At 37.7% G+C, this 15,074-nt stretch overlaps 1 protein-coding gene across 1 annotated transcript; it reads left to right on the forward strand.

The window, feature by feature from the left end:
* Window positions 1-7,403: 7,403 nt before the first annotated feature.
* Window positions 7,404-13,095, forward strand: LOC124029628 (FYVE, RhoGEF and PH domain-containing protein 6-like; the record flags this gene model as incomplete). The annotated part of the gene is made up of 2 exons (XM_046341276.1): window positions 7,404-7,554; window positions 12,939-13,095. Coding segments are annotated over 2 exons (308 nt in total), but the record flags the coding sequence as incomplete, so codon positions are not given.
* Window positions 13,096-15,074: the final 1,979 nt, after the last annotated feature.

Here is a 15,074-nt window from a genome sequence, read left to right on the forward strand (position 1 = left end):
TTATCGATCTGATATTTTGTTTACTGTTAATGTAACTAGCCTGAATATACGTGGTGTCATGTCTTTATCGATCTGATATTTTGTTTACTGTTAATGTAACTAGCCTGAATATACGTGGTGTCATGTCTTTATCGATCTGATATTTTGTTTACTGTTAATGTAACTAGCCTGAATATACGTGGTGTCATGTCTTTATCGATCTGATATTTTGTTTACTGTTAATGTAACTAGCCTGAATATACGTGGTGTCATGTCTTTATCGATCTGATATTTTGTTTACTGTTAATGTAACTAGCCTGAATATACGTGGTGTCATGTCTTTATCGATCTGATATTTTGTTTACTGTTAATGTAACTAGCCTGAATATACGTGGTGTCATGTCTTTATCGATCTGATATTTTGTTTACTGTTAATGTAACTAGCCTGAATATACGTGGTGTCATGTCTTTATCGATCTGATATTTTGTTTACTGTTAATGTAACTAGCCTGAATATACGTGGTGTCATGTCTTTATCGATCTGATATTTTGTTTACTGTTAATGTAACTAGCCTGAATATACGTGGTGTCATGTCTTTATCGATCTGATATTTTGTTTACTGTTAATGTAACTAGCCTGAATATACGTGGTGTCATGTCTTTATCGATCTGATATTTTGTTTACTGTTAATGTAACTAGCCTGAATATATAATGCGGTGTCATGTCTTTATCGATCTGATATTTTGTTTACTGTTAATGTAACTAGCCTGAATATACGTGGTGTCATGTCTTTATCGATCTGATATTTTGTTTACTGTTAATGTAACTAGCCTGAATATACGTGGTGTCATGTCTTTATCGATCTGATATTTTGTTTACTGTTAATGTAACTAGCCTGAATATACGTGGTGTCATGTCTTTATCGATCTGATATTTTGTTTACTGTTAATGTAACTAGCCTGAATATACGTGGTGTCATGTCTTTATCGATCTGATATTTTGTTTACTGTTAATGTAACTAGCCTGAATATACGTGGTGTCATGTCTTTATCGATCTGATATTTTGTTTACTGTTAATGTAACTAGCCTGAATATACGTGGTGTCATGTCTTTATCGATCTGATATTTTGTTTACTGTTAATGTAACTAGCCTGAATATACGTGGTGTCATGTCTTTATCGATCTGATATTTTGTTTACTGTTAATGTAACTAGCCTGAATATACGTGGTGTCATGTCTTTATCGATCTGATATTTTGTTTACTGTTAATGTAACTAGCCTGAATATACGTGGTGTCATGTCTTTATCGATCTGATATTTTGTTTACTGTTAATGTAACTAGCCTGAATAACGTGGTGTCATGTCTTTATCGATCTGATATTTTGTTTACTTTTTATATACGTTTACTGGTGTCATGTCTTTATCGATCTGATATTTTGTTTACTGTTTATGTAACTAGCCTGAATATACGTGGTGTCATGTCTTTATCGATCTGATATTTTGTTTTGTTAATTTACTGTTAATGTAACTAGCCTGAATATACGTGGTGTCATGTCTTTATCGATCTGATATTTTGTTTACTGTTAATGTAACTAGCCTGAATATACGTGGTGTCATGTCTTTATCGATCTGATATTTTGTTTACTGTTAATGTAACTAGCCTGAATATACGTGGTGTCATGTCTTTATCGATCTGATATTTTGTTTACTGTTAATGTAACTAGCCTGAATATACGTGGTGTCATGTCTTTATCGATCTGATATTTTGTTTACTGTTAATGTAACTAGCCTGAATATACGTGGTGTCATGTCTTTATCGATCTGATATTTTGTTTACTGTTAATGTAACTAGCCTGAATATACGTGGTGTCATGTCTTTATCGATCTGATATTTTGTTTACTGTTAATGTAACTAGCCTGAATATACGTGGTGTCATGTCTTTATCGATCTGATATTTTGTTTACTGTTAATGTAACTAGCCTGAATATACGTGGTGTCATGTCTTTATCGATCTGATATTTTGTTTACTGTTAATGTAACTAGCCTGAATATACGTGGTGTCATGTCTTTATCGATCTGATATTTTGTTTACTGTTAATGTAACTAGCCTGAATATACGTGGTGTCATGTCTTTATCGATCTGATATTTTGTTTACTGTTAATGTAACTAGCCTGAATATACGTGGTGTCATGTCTTTATCGATCTGATATTTTGTTTACTGTTAATGTAACTAGCCTGAATATACGTGGTGTCATGTCTTTATCGATCTGATATTTTGTTTACTGTTAATGTAATTTTGTTTACTGTTATTTTGTTTATGTAACTAGCCTGAATATACGTGGTGTCATGTCTTTATCGATCTGATATTTTGTTTACTGTTAATGTAACTAGCCTGAATATACGTGGTGTCATGTCTTTATCGATCTGATATTTTGTTTACTGTTAATGTAACTAGCCTGAATATACGTGGTGTCATGTCTTTATCGATCTGATATTTTGTTTACTGTTAATGTAACTAGCCTGAATATACGTGGTGTCATGTCTTTATCGATCTGATATTTTGTTTACTGTTAATGTAACTAGCCTGAATATACGTGGTGTCATGTCTTTATCGATCTGATATTTTGTTTACTGTTAATGTAACTAGCCTGAATATACGTGGTGTCATGTCTTTATCGATCTGATATTTTGTTTACTGTTAATGTAACTAGCCTGAATATACGTGGTGTCATGTCTTTATCGATCTGATATTTTGTTTACTGTTAATGTAACTAGCCTGAATATACGTGGTGTCATGTCTTTATCGATCTGATATTTTGTTTACTGTTAATGTAACTAGCCTGAATATACGTGGTGTCATGTCTTTATCGATCTGATATTTTGTTTACTGTTAATGTAACTAGCCTGAATATACGTGGTGTCATGTCTTTATCGATCTGATATTTTGTTTACTGTTAATGTAACTAGCCTGAATATACGTAATGTCATGTCTTTATCGATCTGATATTTTGTTTACTGTTAATGTAACTAGCCTGAATATACGTGGTGTCATGTCTTTATCAGAAGGATCTGATATTTTGTTTACTGTTAATGTAACTATGAATATACGTGGTGTTGTCTTTTTATCTGATATTTTGTTTACTGTTAATGTAACTAGCCTGAATATACGTGGTGTCATGTCTTTATCGATCTGATATTTTGTTTACTGTTAATGTAACTAGCCTGAATATACGTGGTGTCATGTCTTTATCGATCTGATATTTTGTTTACTGTTAATGTAACTAGCCTGAATATTTAGCAGACGTTTATCCAAAGGTACAGTCATGTCTTTATCGATCTGATATTCTGATATTTTGTTTACTGTTAATGTAACTAGCCTGAATATACGTGGTGTCATGTCTTTATCGATCTGATATTTTGTTTACTGTTAATGTAACTAGCCTGAATATACGTGGTGTCATGTCTTTATCGATCTGATATTTTGTTTACTGTTAATGTAACTAGCCTGAATATACGTGGTGTCATGTCTTTATCGATCTGATATTTTGTTTACTGTTAATGTAACTAGCCTGAATATACGTGGTGTCATGTCTTTATCGATCTGATATTTTGTTTACTGTTAATGTAACTAGCCTGAATATACGTGGTGTCATGTCTTTATCGATCTGATATTTTGTTTACTGTTAATGTAACTAGCCTGAATATACGTGGTGTCATGTCTTTATCGATCTGATATTTTGTTTACTGTTAATGTAACTAGCCTGAATATACGTGGTGTCATGTCTTTATCGATCTGATATTTTGTTTACTGTTAATGTAACTAGCCTGAATATACGTGGTGTCATGTCTTTATCGATCTGATATTTTGTTTACTGTTAATGTAACTAGCCTGAATATACGTGGTGTCATGTCTTTATCGATCTGATATTTTGTTTACTGTTAATGTAACTAGCCTGAATATACGTGGTGTCATGTCTTTATCGATCTGATATTTTGTTTACTGTTAATGTAACTAGCCTGAATATACGTGGTGTCATGTCTTTATCGATCTGATATTTTGTTTACTGTTAATGTAACTAGCCTGAATATACGTGGTGTCATGTCTTTATCGATCTGATATTTTGTTTACTGTTAATGTAACTAGCCTGAATATACGTGGTGTCATGTCTTTATCGATCTGATATTTTGTTTACTGTTAATGTAACTAGCCTGAATATACGTGGTGTCATGTCTTTATCGATCTGATATTTTGTTTACTGTTAATGTAACTAGCCTGAATATACGTGGTGTCATGTCTTTATCGATCTGATATTTTGTTTACTGTTAATGTAACTAGCCTGAATATACGTGGTGTCATGTCTTTATCGATCTGATATTTTGTTTACTGTTAATGTAACTAGCCTGAATATACGTGGTGTCATGTCTTTATCGATCTGATATTTTGTTTACTGTTAATGTAACTAGCCTGAATATAACTAGTGGTGTCATGTCTTTATCGATCTGATATTTTGTTTACTGTTAATGTAACTAGCCTGAATATACGTGGTGTCATGTCTTTATCGATCTGATATTTTGTTTACTGTTAATGTAACTAGCCTGAATATACGTGGTGTCATGTCTTTATCGATCTGATATTTTGTTTACTGTTAATGTAACTAGCCTGAATATACGTGGTGTCATGTCTTTATCGATCTGATATTTTGTTTACTGTTAATGTAACTAGCCTGAATATACGTGGTGTCATGTCTTTATCGATCTGATATTTTGTTTACTGTTAATGTAACTAGCCTGAATATACGTGGTGTCATGTCTTTATCGATCTGATATTTTGTTTACTGTTAATGTAACTAGCCTGAATATACGTGATATTTTGTGTCATGTCTTTATCGATCTGATATTTTGTTTACTGTTAATGTAACTAGCCTGAATATACGTGGTGTCATCGATCTGATATTTTGTTTACTGTTAATGTAACTCATGTCTTTATCGATCTGATATTTTGTTTACTGTTAATGTAACTAGCCTGAATATATGTCTTTATCGATCTGATATTTTGGTTAATGTAACTAGCCTGAATATACGTGGTGTCATGTCTTTATCGATCTGATATTTTGTTTACTGTTAATGTAACTAGCCTGAATATACGTGGTGTCATGTCTTTATCGATCTGATATTTTGTTTACTGTTAATGTAACTAGCCTGAATATACGTGGTGTCATGTCTTTATCGATCTGATATTTTGTTTACTGTTAATGTAACTAGCCTGAATATACGTGGTGTCATGTCTTTATCGATCTGATATTTTGTTTACTGTTAATGTAACTAGCCTGAATATACGTGGTGTCATGTCTTTATCGATCTGATATTTTGTTTACTGTTAATGTAACTAGCCTGAATATACGTGGTGTCATGTCTTTATCGATCTGATATTTTGTTTACTGTTAATGTAACTAGCCTGAATATACGTGGTGTCATGTCTTTATCGATCTGATATTTTGTTTACTGTTAATGTAACTAGCCTGAATATACGTGGTGTCATGTCTTTATCGATCTGATATTTCGTTTACTGTTAATGTAACTAGCCTGAATATACATGGTGTCATGTATATTTTGTTTACCAGGCTTTACTACTTGGTACCGCTGTTTTGTTCTGTTCCATTCATTCTCATTCACAGTTGTGTCCGTATTCTAAGCCGAACTGCTATTCAGTATGTATGAATATCTAGGCTGCTACGTTTAGCATTTAGTTTACATTATTTTGGTAAGACAGCTGTCTGTACAGCTGTATTCACATAGGCTGTTTGTAATAGGTGAATTACCCTATCTATCTTGTAGCCTATATTCATTACCAAAACGGCCTTGCGTTACTGTGTAGGGCGATGTCCATTTAAGCTGATACCACGCATCGGAGATTGGTGTGAAATCTGTAGTCTACCTGTTACTTCAAAATAACTCTATGATCTTAGAGTCTCAGCGTTTTAACTTTATGTTTATGTTTAGCGTGATATAAGCAGAATTCAATATAATTCCAATGCAAGAAACCCCCCCCCTCACCAATTTCAACTGCCAGCTTTTAGTCACTTTATCCTGGTGCCTGGTCTGGATATCATATGAGCATGGCATAAATCATGGCAAAATGTGTCAATTGCAGGAAATGTGCTCTAAAATGTCAATGTTTTCTCTCTACCTCATGGCAAAACATATAAAATTGCAGGATATTACCTTTTAAATCTCACTTAGGGCCTCCAAAACGCTATAGGCAGCACTGCTCATACCCACCTATCAGGCATGACATCAAACCACACACACACACACAAAAAGATGTATCAAACAATTGTTCCATTGTTTGATAAGGAATAACACAAATACAAAGAATTTCCAGACACTGTCCCCAAATGGAAAGTGAAGATCTGCTTCTGAGTGTTCTTCTCCAGGGCTTTCCCAATGACAGGTTGAATATACAGTATGTTACTCAGACCTGACTTTTGATGTCTTTATAAAATGTGTCTATCAGGTTTGACCTAGCTTGACTGGCTGTTTTACCCACTGTCTAACGCTGTCATTTAACCTGGTACGGCTTCATTCAATACACTGAGGCCGAAAGGAGATTAGAGAAGTAGAGGGTAAAGCTGCTGACCTGTGTAGGGACTTAGTGAGCTGTGTGCAGGACAACAGTGTCCGTCCCTGGGGAGCGGGCGGCCAGGACATAAAGTAGCAGGTCTGCTTCACAGCAGCAGTGATGAATGCTAACTCAGATGGGATCGATAGTAGATGATGAACGGGAGGTGCTAAAGTAAAGTGTCATACTTGTTTTATGTCTGCAGTGTTCTAAAACTGAAATTGATGAGGTCCAGACGCTTGTCCTTGTAGACACATTATGGCTTTATATTATAGATCGTGTTTGCTACCAGATAACCATACCAGGAGGGAGAATTGATATTGGTTAAGCATTTTGACACCTACAATCGATGAGTGAGCTTTCATGTTTTCCCCAATTGTTGGTGTAGATAAATGACCCTTCTCATGAGCATTCCCTCCTAGTGCCATAACTCCACTGGCCTTTGTAGCCTCTGTGGTCACACTGACACAACCACGTTTTAAAGGCTTACCATGGTTATGAACATATAAGTAATGTCAGTATGTTGATAAATGGTAGGGTTGTGTCAACAATGTATCAGCAACCAAAGTCATTATGAAACCCATGGTATAACTCAGGTCCAACACACCTTTTCCTGGAGTGGTTGGACAGGCAGAGATCACAGAGGGACACAGACTAAGTTGATACTGGATTAGGGACGGGAAGAATGTTAAACTCTAGGAGAATCTGACCCATCACCCCGCTACCTCTCCCTCCTTCCCCGTTTCCCCCTCATTCTCCCCCTTCGCTTCTCCCTTTATCCTTTCTCCTCTCTCTCATGCAGGACTTCAGGGCAGCAGTGTTGGAGGCGGTGGGGGAGGATGGGAACCTGTGGTGGAGGAACAGAGGCTGGGGGAGATACTGGGCACTCTCCCTGAGGTCTACATACTCCACAGCAACATCCTCACCGAGCTGGATGCACGCATCAGACAGTGGTGAGACATACAGTAGATAAAACACAGTGGGTATATGACAGTCTATATGCACTCATAGATAAATACCCACAGACTTGTAAACTCCATAGAATAAAGCCTGGAGAGTTTTGCATTTCAAGCACATCAAGTAGAATGATTGTAAATAGTATATTACCATACTGTATGTTTGTCAAATCAAATTGTGTTTGTCACATGCGCCGAATATAACGGGTGTAGACTTTACTGTGAAATGCTCACTTACGCACAGTTAAATAAAAATTCTGACATGAGTAATAAAATACACAAGAATGGAGCTATATACAGGGAATACCAGTACCAGATCCATGTGGAGCTATATACAGGTTGTAACAGTACCAGATCAATGTGGAGCTATATACAGGTTGTAACAGTACCAGATCAATGTGGAGCTATATACAGGGAATACCAGTACCAGATCCATGTGGAGCTATATACAGGTTGTAACAGTACCAAATCAATGTGGAGCTATATACAGGGAATACCAGTACCAGATCAATGTGGAGCTATATACAGGTTGTAACAGTACCAGATCAATGTGGAGCTATATACAGGGAATACCAGTACCAGATCAATGTGGAGCTATATACAGGTTGTAACAGTACCAGATCAATGTGGAGCTATATACAGGGAATACCAGTACCAGATCAATGTGGAGCTATATACAGGTTGTAACAGTACCAGATCAATGTGGAGCTATATACAGGTTGTAACAGTACCAGATCAATGTGGAGCTATATACAGGTTGTAACAGTACCAGATCAATGTGGAGCTATATACAGGGAATACCAGTACCAGATCAATGTGGAGCTATATACAGGTTGTAACAGTACCAGATCAATGTGGAGCTATATACAGGGAAATACCAGTACCAGATCAATGTGGAGCTATATACAGGTTGTAACAGTACCAGATCAATGTGGAGCTATATACAGGGAATACCAGTACCAGATCAATGTGGAGCTATATACAGGTTGTAACAGTACCAGATCAATGTGGAGCTATATACAGGGAATACCAGTACCAGATCAATGTGGAGCTATATACAGGTTGTAACAGTACCAGATCAATGTGGAGCTATATACAGGTTGTAACAGTACCAGATCAATGTGGAGCTATATACAGGGAATACCAGTACCAGATCAATGTGGAGCTATATACAGGTTGTACCAGTACCATATCAATGTGGAGCTATATACAGGTTGTACCAGTACCAGATCAATGTGGAGCTATATACAGGTTGTAACAGTACAAGATCAATGTGGAGCTATATACAGGGAGTACCAGTACCAGATCAACGTGGAGCTATATACAGGTTGTAACAGTACCAGATCAATGTGGAGCTATATACAGGGAGTACCAGTACCAGATCAATGCGGAGCTATACGCAGGTTGTAACAGTACCAGATCAACATGGAGCTATATACAGGTTGTAACAGTACCAGATCAATGAGGAGCTATATACAGGTTGTAACAGTACCAGATCAATGTGAAGCTATATACAGGGAGTACCAGTACCAGATCAATGAGGAGCTATATACAGGTTGTAACAGTACCAGATCAATGTGGAGCTATATACGGGTTGTAACAGTACCAGATCAATGTGGAGCTATATACAGGGAGTACCAGTACCAGATCAATGTGGAGCTATATACAGGTTATACCAGTACCAGATCAACGTGGAGCTATATACAGGTTGTAACAGTACCAGATCAATGTGGAGCTATATACAGGGAGTACCAGTACCAGATCAATGCGGAGCTATATACAGGTTGTACCAGTACCAGATCAATGAGGAGCTATATACAGGTTGTACCAGTACCAGATCAATGTGGAGCTATATACAGGGAGTACCAGTACCAGATCAATGAGGAGCTATATACAGGTTGTACCAGTACCAGATCAATGAGGAGCTATATACAGGGAGTACCAGTACCAGATCAATGTGAAGCTATATACAGGTTGTAACAGTACCAGATCAATGTGGAGCTATATACAGGGAGTACCAGTACCAGATCAATGTGGAGCTATATAGAGGTTGTACCAGTACCAGATCAACGTGGAGCTATATACAGGTTGTAACAGTACCAGATCAATGTGGAGCTATATACAGGGAGTACCAGTACCAGATCAATGTGGAGCTATATACAGGGTTTACCAGTACCATATCAATGTGGAGCTATATACAGGGTTTACCAGTACCAGATCAATGTGGAGCTATATACAGGTTGTAACAGTACCAGATCAATGTGGAGCTATATACAGGGAGTACCAGTACCATATCAATGTGGAGCTATATACAGGGAGTACCAGTACCAGATCAATGTGGAGCTATATACAGGTTGTAACAATACCAGATCAATGAGGAGCTATATACAGGTTGTAACAGTACCAGATCAATGAGGAGCTATATACAGGGAGTACCAGTACCAGATCAATGAGGAGCTATATACAGGTTGTAACAATACCAGATCAATGTGGAGCTATATACAGGTTGTAACAATACCAGATCAATGAGGAGCTATATACAGGTTGTAACAGTACCAGATCAATGAGGAGCTATATACAGGGAGTACCAGTACCAGATCAATGAGGAGCTATATACAGGTTGTAACAATACCAGATCAAAGTGGAGCTATATACAGGTTGTAACAATACCAGATCAATGAGGAGCTATATACAGGTTGTAAAAATACCAGATCAATGAGGAGCTATATACAGGTTGTAACAGTACCAGATCAATGAGGAGCTATATACAGGGAGTACCAGTACCAGATCAATGAGGAGCTATATACAGGTTGTAACAATACCAGATCAATGAGGAGCTATATACAGGTTGTAACAATACCAGATCAATGTGGAGCTATATACAGGTTGTAACAATACCAGATCAATGAGGAGCTATATACAGGTTGTAACAATACCAGATCAATGAGGAGCTATATACAGGTTGTAACAGTACCAGATCAATGAGGAGCTATATACAGGGAGTACCAGTACCAGATCAACGAGGAGCTATATACAGGTTGTAACAATACCAGATCAATGAGGAGCTATATACAGGTTGTAACAATACCAGATCAATGTGGAGCTATATACAGGTTGTAACAATACCAGATCAATGAGGAGCTATATACAGGTTGTAACAATACCAGATCAATGTGGAGCTATATACAGGTTGTAACAATACCAGATCAATGAGGAGCTATATACAGGTTGTAACAATACCAGATCAATGAGGAGCTATATACAGGTTGTAACAGTACCAGATCAATGTGGAGCTATATACAGGTTGTAACAGTACCAGATCAATGTGGAGCTATATACAGGTTGTAACAATACCAGATCAATGCGGAGCTATATACAGGTTGTAACAGTACCAGATCAATGTGGAGCTATATACAGGTTGTAACAGTACCAGATCAATGTGGAGCTATATACAGGTTGTAACAGTACCAGATCAATGTGGAGCTATATACAGGTTGTAACAGTACCAGATCAATGTGGAGCTATATACAGGTTGTACCAGTACCAGATCAATGCGGAGCTATATACAGGTTGTAACAATACCAGATCAATGCGGAGCTATATACAGGTTGTAACAATACCAGATCAATGTGGAGCTATATACAGGTTGTAACAATACCAGATCAATGAGGAGCTATATACAGGTTGTAACAGTACCAGATCAATGTGGAGCTATATACAGGTTGTAACAATACCAGATCAATGAGGAGCTATATACAGGTTGTAACAATACCAGATCAATGAGGAGCTATATACAGGTTGTAACAGTACCAGATCAATGTGGAGCTATATACAGGTTGTAACAATACCAGATCAATGCGGAGCTATATACAGGTTGTAACAGTACCAGATCAATGTGGAGCTATATACAGGTTGTAACAGTACCAGATCAATGTGGAGCTATATACAGGTTGTAACAGTACCAGATCAATGTGGAGCTATATACAGGTTGTAACAGTACCAGATCAATGTGGAGCTATATACAGGTTGTAACAGTACCAGATCAATGTGGAGCTATACGCAGGTTGTAACAGTACCAGATCAATGAGGAGCTATATACAGGTTGTAACAATACCAGATCAATGAGGAGCTATATACAGGTTGTAACAGTACCAGATCAATGTGGAGCTATATACAGGTTGTAACAATACCTGATCAATGCGGAGCTAAATACAGGTTGTAACAGTACCAGATCAATGTGGAGCTATATACAGGTTGTAACAGTACCAGATCAATGTGGAGCTATATACAGGTTGTGACAGTACCAGATCAATGTGGAGCTATATACAGGTTGTAACAATACCAGATCAATGCGGAGCTATATACAGGTTGTAACAGTACCAGATCAATGTGGAGCTATATACAGGTTGTAACAGTACCAGATCAATGTGGAGCTATATACAGGTTGTAACAGTACCAGATCAATGTGGAGCTATATACAGGTTGTAACAGTACCAGATCAATGTGGAGCTATATACAGGTTGTAACAGTACCAGATCAATGTGGAGCTATATACAGGGAGTACCAGTACCAGATCAATGAGGAGCTATATACAGGTTGTAACAGTACCAGATCAATGAGGAGCTATATACAGGTTGTAATAATACCAGATCAATGAGGAGCTATATACAGGTTGTAACAGTACCAGATCAATGTGAAGCTATATACAGGGAGTACCAGTACCAGATCAATGAGGAGCTATATACAGGTTGTAAACAGTACCAGATCAATGTGTGTGGAGCTATATACAGGTTGTACCAGTACCAGATCAATGAGGAGCTATATACAGGTTGTACCAGTACCAGATCAATGTGGAGCTATATACAGGGAATGCCAGTACCAGATCAATGAGGAGCTATATACAGGTTGTACCAGTACCAGATCAATGTGGAGCTATATACAGGTTGTAACAGTACCAGATCAATGTGGAGCTATATACAGGTTGTAACAGTACCAGATCAATGTACAGAGATACGAGGAATTTTAGGTAGATATGTGCATGAAGGCAGGGTAAAGTAACTAGGCATCAGGATAGACAATAATAAGAGTAAAATAAGGAACAGAGAAGCAGCAGGAAATGATGAATGTAAGTGTGTATGTGTGTCTATTCAGTAGCTCAGGAGGTATTGACATGTTTCTCTGACCATAATTCAACCATTTCCCTGTCAACTGGTATTCAATAACTTACATGTTAACTGTTATTCAATAACTTACCTGTCAACTGTTATTCAATAACTTGCCTATCAACTATTAGTCAATAACTTAAATGTAAACTATTATTCAATAACTTAACTGTCAACCAATCCGCCAACCCTCAACATGATTCTATTCCCCATCACCAGGGAAGAGAGCCAGCAAGTGGTGGATGTTATCCTGTCTCGTCAGGAGGAGTTTGCTGTGTTCGCTACCTACATCTCTAAGTACGACCGCAGCATGTCCCTACTGGCAGAGAGCTGTAAACTCAACCCTGCCTTCCATGACATCGTCAAGCAGTTTGAGGTAAGAGGCTGGACTTAGTTTGAGCTTACAGACTACTTCTTAAAGTGGAAGTCCTCTAACTAAAAACTCAATGTGAGTTTATAGTCTGTAAATTAACCTCTGCATATGCAGGCTCAGAAACATCAGTCCTGGGGCTGTACCTGCCAGTCTCATGCAGGTTTCTCTATGAGCAGAGGGATTTACTATAACAATGTCTAAATTCAGGCAGGAGTTCCCTGTTCCATTTTTATAGCAGCTTTAGTTTGTTATCCAGACTCCACTGGGAGTCAATGGCCTTTCCAAACTCTATTCTGCTCTGCTCTCCTCTACGGGACTGACCTTTTCAATGCGCTACTCTCATGTTTGATACCTTTCACAGTCCGAACACATACCTTTTTGTACTGTGAATCCCTTTATCTTGGCTGTCAACAGAACGTAGGAAGTAGTATCTGAGAGGATGTCTTCAAACTATATGCACAACTCCATAGTAAGCAAATGACTCCTCCGTTGAGTAGGGAGATATGTAATCAAGGCCCCTAATGATGATGATAGGAACCATTAACCATGGCAGAGGATATTAAACATGCTCTCAGATAAGACCATTGGGATGCAACAATGGATTTCTCATTTCCACTCATTGGCTGACCTATAGACTTGATTCAGTGCTCATATAGTGGAAATCTCTCACATGCTCCAGGTTACCTAGCTTACCCTGTCAAGTCCTATTGATTGGTAACAGTAGAGTTAGCAGTTCGACTTGTAGAATGCTTGTTTATCTTTGTGCACGAATAATGCACTATTTCTATATTAAATTGACCTTTGTGTTATGAAGTAATTCAATTAATTTACCACATTAAATTGAATCACCTCAAGTTTCATTATAATTATGTTAATTTTGGAAATTAGTCTTGGCTCTACATGCTACCAAGATTCTACCCAAGACCGCCCATAGAGATGCATAACATACTGTTTCTTGCATATTTATCAAATAGCAGTTCCTCACCATATTTTGATGCATAGTGATTGGTGGACATAATGATTCTACGCATCTCAATGGTGATTAGGATCGCAACCCGACAAGGAAGCAACTGTCTCATAGCTCATGAATATTCAGGAGCAGCTGCCTCACCAGATACTGTGGTTCCACAGGACTAATGATAGGACAGGCAATGTAGGTGAGAGAGAGCGAGAGAGAGAAAGAACCTCACTTGCTTTGGCAATGTTAACATGTTTCCCATGCCAATAAAGCTCCTTGAATTGAATTGAAAGAGAGTGAGAGGCAGAGGGCAGCAGCTAAATAAATATCCTGCAGCAACAGGAAATGTGAATATTACATGGATTATAATTCATGGACATTTTTGTAGGGGGTTATATTTTCTAGGAAAAATCAAGTCAAATTTCAAAGTGGAAGTACAAACTTCAGAAGCCTTTTTAAACCTCAAATACACAGGAAATCCTGCAACATGGGGATCAAATTAAGATCGTACATCTGTAGATAAAATTGAATTTTCAGACAGAAAACAAGCAGAAAGCAAATCTAGGGTTTTTTTTTGCTCAAATATGAACACTGAGGAATATTATGAAGATGAATGTTATTCTAGTTAAAAGCTTGTACTAGAAATAGCATCCCTATGCCTGGCCGTGTAGTGGTGTAGAGGACTGCCAGGATTCCTTCTGTGTGACCTCCCATAATGTAACACACAGGGCTGTCTGGAACAGTGAGATAATGTCACAGACAGACAGTTGAGAGACAGTAGGCCTTGTTTATACCTACTATTTATCCCTGCTATGGCAGTTTAGCCAGTGAACAATGCAGGAAGTGGTTGTTCTTTCTTTCTTTCTTTCTCTCTCTCTCTCTCTGTCTCTCTCTCTGTCTCTCTCTCTGTCTCTCTCTCTCTCTCTCTCTCTCTCTCTCTCTCTCTCTCTCTCTCTCTCTCTCTGGAAGTGGAGGGTTAAGCTCTTTAAGCATTGGTCCAGCAGTCTTGTGTTGTGGGGTGTAA

This window comes from Oncorhynchus gorbuscha, unplaced genomic scaffold (genome assembly GCF_021184085.1).
Source record: "Oncorhynchus gorbuscha isolate QuinsamMale2020 ecotype Even-year unplaced genomic scaffold, OgorEven_v1.0 Un_scaffold_7050, whole genome shotgun sequence".
NCBI classification, from domain to species: domain Eukaryota; kingdom Metazoa; phylum Chordata; class Actinopteri; order Salmoniformes; family Salmonidae; genus Oncorhynchus; species Oncorhynchus gorbuscha.